Source organism: Trachymyrmex cornetzi, unplaced genomic scaffold (genome assembly GCF_001594075.2).
Source record: "Trachymyrmex cornetzi isolate Tcor2-1 unplaced genomic scaffold, Tcor1.1 scaffold163, whole genome shotgun sequence".
Lineage (NCBI taxonomy): Eukaryota > Metazoa > Arthropoda > Insecta > Hymenoptera > Formicidae > Trachymyrmex > Trachymyrmex cornetzi.
The window spans coordinates 7,904-15,750 of NW_017296234.1; the positions used below are offsets into that span (position 1 = coordinate 7,904).

The 7,847-nt window shown below is 34.7% G+C and overlaps 1 protein-coding gene across 1 annotated transcript; it reads right to left on the reverse strand.

Moving 5' to 3' along the window:
• Positions 1 to 2,107: 2,107 nt before the first annotated feature.
• LOC108758971 (early growth response protein 2) lies at positions 2,108 to 5,548 on the reverse strand. Its single transcript, XM_018504220.1, has 3 exons — positions 5,541 to 5,548; positions 3,549 to 3,948; positions 2,108 to 3,074 (listed from the first exon to the last, which is right to left on the reverse strand). The coding sequence occupies exons 1-3, from the start codon at positions 5,546 to 5,548 to the stop codon at positions 2,850 to 2,852; spliced, it is 633 nt and encodes a 210-aa protein (XP_018359722.1). The 3' UTR covers positions 2,108 to 2,849.
• Positions 5,549 to 7,847: the final 2,299 nt, after the last annotated feature.

The window sequence follows — 7,847 nt, forward strand, 5'->3', positions numbered from 1 at the left end:
TCCAACCATTTTCAATAATACCTGAAAATGAATTTCGTAAATCATACATAATAATAATTAGATAATTTGCGGAAGGAATGAAATATAATATTACTTGTATTTATTACATATAATATGCAATAACTCTTGGCAGACTTCGGAAATATTCGTTGCAGATAAACAGAACCATACGTGAATGAATATGACAAAGTTCCAAGTTTTGTTTAGGATAACTCCGGCAAATACGCCGCGCTAGGATTTAGGCCGCAGAAATCAGAAAAAATAGAAGGAGCGGGGGTAATTTTCCCGCAACTACTTTGTTACATGCCTTTATGTTATATTTATATTGTGTTATGATTTCAGCTTTTTACTGTTAATATTAACGAAATTATTGTAAGTTGAATCGATTTGTCACTGTAATAAGTAGTGTCATCATGAATTATAATCTACATAAAATGATTACTGTAGGTCGGTGAAATACTTAATGGTTATTTTGTAATGCATAAGTGTAGAGGAATATAGTAAAGCATGTTGTATAGCAAGATACAAGTGCTTTGCTCTTGTATTCTTTGTTGTCTTATATATCCCACCTGTTTGGGATGTACGGCATTTTTAGTGGGCGGGATTTATGCTCAAAGCATATAAAGTGCTCAGATTGGATTCAGTGCACTAAATGCAATAAACACATTACAGGAAATATGTACCTCATGTAATAACACTTGTTATATACCATGGTATGTAGGAAGATTGTAATTATTATCTGTTACATCATATACATATTTTATTCTTATTTCTTAATAAAACTTTGTAAACATATTTTACAAATTATTGTGTCATTTTACGACCCCCCCTATTTATAAATTATTTATAAATTTCTCATAAGCTGTAACATACCTCCCTCTATGAGTATATCCCACCTCTATGGGATATATGGTAAAAATGCAAGGGTTCCAAAAAGTTTTTTTTCTCATACGAAAAATAAGTATTTCTAATATTTTTTTCATAGTAATAGACGGTACAAAGTTTTTACGGATATAATTCATTTTTATCTTAAACATAGTAAATAATATTTAATAAATTAAGTTTTTGTTAGATACGGCATATATACCGGAATTACTCTATTTATTAAATTTTTTTCGATTATGTTTCATCCAGGTTTACAAATTCCAGATCACAGTGCTTTAAAATGTAATAAAAATCTAAAAAAATATAAATTTTCAATTTGATGTAATTAAGGAACAAAATATCATAAAGACAAAATTCAAATGCCAACATTTAAAGCTTTTTCTTTTTAAAATACATTTTTAAAATTTTCTCTACAATTTTTTATCATCGAGAAATTTAGCGTTTTCCTTTGGGATGCACTGGGAGTAGCTTTGCACCGCACCAATTGCGTGTAAGCGCTACACTGCACACCAGTGTACACTACTTCATTATTGCGCTAAAATCCTGCTCCTGGTTAATTTCCATTTCCAAATTTTAAATGTCACTAACTCTACACAATCCCTTTGAGATGGTGTAGCAAAATCCCACTTCGTGAAAAAAACTTGCATACACCGTAACACGGTACACCGAATGAGTTCACTTATCACCGCCACGGAAACACGCTATACTGTTTGAGCACTAGTGCAGTCAAAGGAAAACGTACGTTATAAATTTTTGTAAAATATGAAAAAATCGCGAGCGTTTTCAAATTTATGAACGATAGTATATGATGCCAAAAGCTACGTTTAACGTAAAAGCAGCTTTACTGTTGTAAAATTCTTATGATCGATCTCTTGACTTTGATTCCTTTTGGATTTAAATGCATAAAATAATCATATTAAAGAATTTTATAACAATTGCAAAGCTACTTTCTGCATGTGTAGCCAATGCAGACGCAATAGCGCTGACAGCATGCTTCCTGAACTCAACTTATGTACGTAAATCCTTATGGCGCCATTAACGACATTAATTTTCAAATAAAAAATGATCTTCAAAAAGAATATATTTTTTTCTACTAGAGATAAAAGAGTACGTAAAAATGTATATGGAAATGTATAAATAAAATCTAAAAAACTGTTCAAATACTATGTTTTGTATCTAGGATATTCCAATTCGAATATATCTCACATACAAGCTTTCACATACAAAATGTATCTATACATGTATTTAGAAATATGTATCTAGATATTACCCAACATTGCCTCTCGCAAGATTTTTTTAGAATAATGTCGTTTGCATGCGTTAATTTTTACAGTGGATGTATAGATGTTTTCATACCTGAACTTTCGAATTTCAAACTCAAATATCTAAGTATATCGCAATTAATGTAAAATGTCGAGCTACAATATGTCGAGAAATTAAAATTATTTACACTGAAAGTCAGGCCGTATTCTTCACGCGTATATTATTTGGTCGGGTTTATATATTTATATTGTGTGTGTGTGTGTGTGTATGTGCGCGCGCGCGTGCGTGTGCGTGTGTGGATATTCCTTTATATTAATCTTACCTTTCGATACTAACGGAACCAATTTATACTGATGCATCCAGTCGAAGATAATCGACTTCTGCTCTGACCCTCGTTCATACTGTTGGATTCTTTAGAGGCTCGTGCGCTTTGATAATAACGTTAGTAGTCGATATTTCAGGTACTTACGTTAAATAGTTCGCTACATACTTTGCATATACGAATATATTCAATCGGAACGAGAGAAGACATTATAAGCCCTATTGAACTTGAAATAGACTTGGGAAAAAGAGAGATACCACGACTTTTCAAAGAAGCTCAATAAGTTTTTTCTTCTATGTTTCGTTGATCGCGTTCTGCCGTTGTACATAGAAAAATAAGTTTACAGACACTTAAATCCAGATTCCAACTGAAGATTCTATTAAACAATGTCCTGACCATTTTCGACTTGGCAGCCGCGGTTGTCTTTTTCCTTGTGGGACGAGTTATCCTCGTCTCGATGCGCTTCTTTCCTCTTGCCATCGTTTCCAGTATTCCCGGAGTTTTCACTATTATTCGTCGAATTCGCGGAATGGGACTTGTTCAATAAAGAGCTAAACTCGCCAAATTTTAAAATTTCTTCCATCGCAGATTGCTCCAAATTAACCTGAAATGTATACAGATAGTAAAATGGTATCTGACTAGGCTATCAGAAAGAAGCTCAGCTACCAGTCCGTCATAAAAGAGCGCAAGAAAAGATTATATTATTTTAAAGAGGTATGAGAAACAAATATGTAAGAATACGAGGCCATAAAGTAGATTGGGTATTGATAGGAGATCAGAATAATTATGAACAGTGAAGCGGTCATGAGGTAAGTAACACTGAAGTACTAAAAATGAGAACGAAGTATATCGAATTTGAATCCTTAAATTTGGTTCTATATAACTTTTCCAGGTATTTACAAATGTAAGTAGCAAATTGCTCCAGCAAATAAACTGACATTGATTTCTTGTCATTTTAATGTCAAAATAACGGTAAATAATATCAGTTTGTTTTCTAGGACAATGCTAAGTACAATACAGATAAACATTCTTATGTGACGGGCCGCAATTTTAAATTCTCAAATTACTCTGCCGCTACCTTACGTGGCCTGCCGCGTTTGCCTTTCGTCGGTGACGAAGATATTGTTTGTCCGCCCTTTCTTTTCGGCCATTGCAAGTGCGAATCCAAATGTTGTTTCAACTTATCTTGCCTAGCAAACATCCGTGGACAAATACTGCAAGCAAAGGGTCTTTCGCCAGTATGCACTCTTCTATGCCTCGCCAAGTGCGATGCTCTCGTGAAAGCCAAGGTACAAAGGTCGCAGGAGAAGGGTTTATGTTGTGCTCTTTCGGACTTGCTAAGCATCCTTGTTTCTCTTCCTTCATTTTCTCCTGTTTTCTTTATAACCTCAAATTTCCTCTTTACTCCTGTCTTAAGCGGTCCGTCTGGACTTTTTGAAGTTTCCTGAAAATTAATAAACAAACTCGTTTCAAAAGCTCTGCGAGAGCGATTATAAATCGAAACTTGGGTCCAAAAAATTTTCAAAATATCTGATAATATAAGATTTTTTTATTCGGACCGACAAGAATTAAACACTAAGTATAAGCGTATTCAGGCCTATGACGATCAAAGCTAGATCTTTTTTGCCTAAATAATTCCCAGTGAATTATCTATATCCTATATATGTACATGCATATATATATCATATTTTTGTAGTTATTCAAACTGCGCGCCGAAATTTTTCCGGACTTTATCTAACGCAATTAAACTACTGCAATAATATCACAAGTTAAATTAAATTGACAATGTGCTGAAAACCTTAAATAAATTTATTGCGAAAAATATTACCTCGGCCGGGACTTGAACCCGGATCTCTTGTATTCCGTACGACCGTCTTAAGCCATTAAACCACCGAGGCCTTTCTGATAATATTTTTAAGAATTTGTCATATTTTAAATTTATGAAGATTTATTTTAAATACTTTAAACTTTTTTAGATTTTAAAAGTTTTTTAGAAATTAGAATAAGAAATCTTAGAAATTTTTTAATTATTTTTAAAAAGTGTTCTAATTCGTAGCAAAAATCAAAGAAATATTTTAATAGTTACAAAATTATACAGAAATTCTGAGAAATTCTAAAAGTTACATAAAAATTCTGAAAAATTATATTAGAACTGTCAAATGAAACGTGACAGATGAAAAATTCACGTTGAAATTAACTGACATGTTAATAAATTATTAATCAGATGACAGAGTCGCCCTGTTTATAAAACTTGGGCTGAGATCATACTCACTCACGAACAGCCTTCTGCACTGTTACGCCTGATAAAAACTTCCTGCCTTTCAGACTTTTCTTCAGGTCTCCAAAAATGTAGAAATCACATGGCGATATATACATCTGGACTGTAGGTCGGGCTCCGACACTTTTCACCGAAACTGTACCGCTATGCGATTTTCACATTTTTAGAGACACGTATTACGAATCTATGACCATTAACGACAGTTCAGATATTATCATTGCGCAAATATTATACTACATGATAAAAAACGACAACATAACGATGCTAAGATCATAACGTCGTTAAGATTATCAGAATCAGGGTACTGAAGAAGAATTTGAAAGGCTTTCTGTCGGATGCAACAGCACAGGAAGCTGTTTGTGAGTGGGTTCCGTTCCAGGCCACGGAATTATATAAACAGATAATCTGTCGTCTGATTTCAAAATAGAAAAAGTGCTTTGTCAATCATGATGATTATTAACATATTAGTGGATTTCAATGTCTAAATTTTTCACTACGTTCCATTTGATTGCCCTATAATATTATACATAAGGATGTAACAGATAATAAAACAAGACGACAAAAATCGATTTTTTTTCCTTCCATGAAAAAATCAAAGAGATTCTGAAAGTAGATGTAAAAAAAGATACCCGTGTCTCAGCGTTTTACCAGCTCAAGTCGTTAACGTTTTTTAAGTATTATCAAGTGTCTTTTTATAATACTGTACAGCACAAGTTTCCTCCCACAAAAAATTCAAAGAAATTCTGAAAGTAGATGTTAGGAAAGCATACTCGTGTCTCGATACTGACTTACTTCGACATTGTCGCGACCTAAACAAAACGACGTAAACAAGCATCATAATCCAGCTCATACCGTTCTTGCTTAGTTCGAACAATCGCGACCGCGGATGTAGTTGATGAAATTTCAAACTGTACATTTAAAACAAAATTGAAAGTAAAGGAAATATTAAAATAAACAATAATGCAGTGTCCAAATCGAAATAATTATTGTTATGTGTGTGGTTTATTTGCACCTCCAAACCATATGCAAAATATTGTTGCGCCCGATGCACGAGATTGCACTCGGATAGTAACGCGCACTCCTGAGCCACGGAAATAAAGAGACTCAAGGCTTAAAGAGTAGGAAATAAGAAGCCGTTTATTCACTAACGTCGGCACCACGAGATCGTCAGTACATAAGTAGCGTAACGATAATATGTGTAATCGGCGGAGAAGCACGTCCGTACGTCTTGACTGCTCTCCGAAGATCTGACAGCTGTTCATCGTCAACAACGGCACGTCGTCTTGACAACGCGACACCACGGGTGTCAGCACAGCACGGTATGCGACGGAGCATGGGCCTAACAATATAACAAAAAATATCGTAGCAGCATTTGAAGTCTATTTTCATGTGACGTATATATTGAATTTGTGCCAGAAATTGTGAGCGATTATTGTTATCGTTGTTTGCTCGGATGGAAAACTAAATCCAATAAAATTAAATTTGTTGCACTGACAATTTGGCTACGAGGTACCGAACACGCACCTAAATTATGCTATTTTTGAGCAACAAAATTGAAAACTTCTGGTTTCCGATACAGTATTCGTGAAAAAAAATTAATTACGCCGATGTGGAATCTGTGATTCCGGCATGAGTACGTTCTGCAGACTATCCGACTGCGCCTTCAGAAGACATACCGGAAAAACAATCAAAATCATCACCTTCTACTTCAAGTGACATATTTTCTGAACAAAAGCTCAAAAAAAAAACAGGGCGAATGAGAGTCAACGTGGTAATTAATATGCAATCTTAATTCTTCAATCCAAAAATAGAATCTTTATTCCAAAAATAGTACGTTTCTGAGCTCGAATCCGAATTTGTTGCAACACCAAGTAAATTGGGTTATAAAGTGCCGCATTTTGTGACGCAAGCGAATTTCAATGACATTGTTCGTGACGTCAAAAGGTGCAGCAGAAACAGTTGCATCGCGTCTGAAGCAATGGAATAGTTGCTGATGAATTTAAAATAACGAGACTTCGTAAACGCGACATCACAATTAAATTCGACAAATATCTGGAGACACTGGTAGTGTCTCAGCGCTAAGCTACGCGCAGCGATACTACCGTGGCTACTTTACGCGAGCCGGCGAGTTGCGGCAGATCGAGATTATCAGAATAAGGGCTGAACTGATCAAATTCTAAGTGTACTCAATCGATTGCAACCGCTCGGGATATATAATGAAAGTGTTTTTATTTTCTCTCTACGTGCTCTACGAGCGGAGATATTGCGACGCAAAATACGAATCTGAAACTTTTATATTAAGAAACATCATTGTCGTCGACGTCGTCGTCATCGCCGCTACGAAGTGGTGGGGGTAATGTCCTTTTGGAACTTTTGGCGCAAGAGGCAAATGTGGCGCTGGCAATGTGCATGATCACATCACACATGTGTCTGTTTTCTGTGGCTGATGATGAATTAGTATACACTTTTGGAATTAAAATGTTAGGTTAGGAAATCCGTCACATCGATGGCATAGAGGAACACGTAAGTGATTTTCTGCTTCTACAATTACACAAATTAAACTTGCTCAACACGTTATTGCACGAAATTAACGAATCTTGCAAAAAAAATGTATCGCTTTACCCCGTGGACTGAGATATTAATCGTTGAAGTTGATGACTATTCAGGTTATTCAGGTTAGGAAATCCGTCAAATCGATGGCAGAAGGACACGAGAACGTGTAATTTAAGCTAGAATAAGTGTTTTCTGCTTTAATTACACAAATTCTCTCCTTTAAAAACACATTCTTTGTTCTAAGAATACAAATTATTTTCTATATTTTATTTTTACAGCAGAGTATTTGCCTTGGTTATCTTGGTTAAATATTTGTCTGTAAAACAGAAAATTTGTTTAACCTTCTATGCCATCGATACAACAGATTTCCTAATCTGTATATCTGTCAATTTTATTTAATAATAACAATTAATAACTCGGTTTGCGGAACAAAGCGACACATTTGTCATGTAGTGCAAAAATTTTATGCAAAAATGCATCGAATGAGTCTATTTTTTTTTCGAGGAGATGAGTTGTAATAGTGTATATATATATATATATATATAT

Coding starts and splice junctions, on each gene's coding strand:
- LOC108758971 (XM_018504220.1), bottom strand. Junction 3,075..3,548: donor AACGCGGCAGGCCACGTAAG/GTAGCGGCAGAG, acceptor TATACATTTCAG/GTTAATTTGGAGCAATCTGC.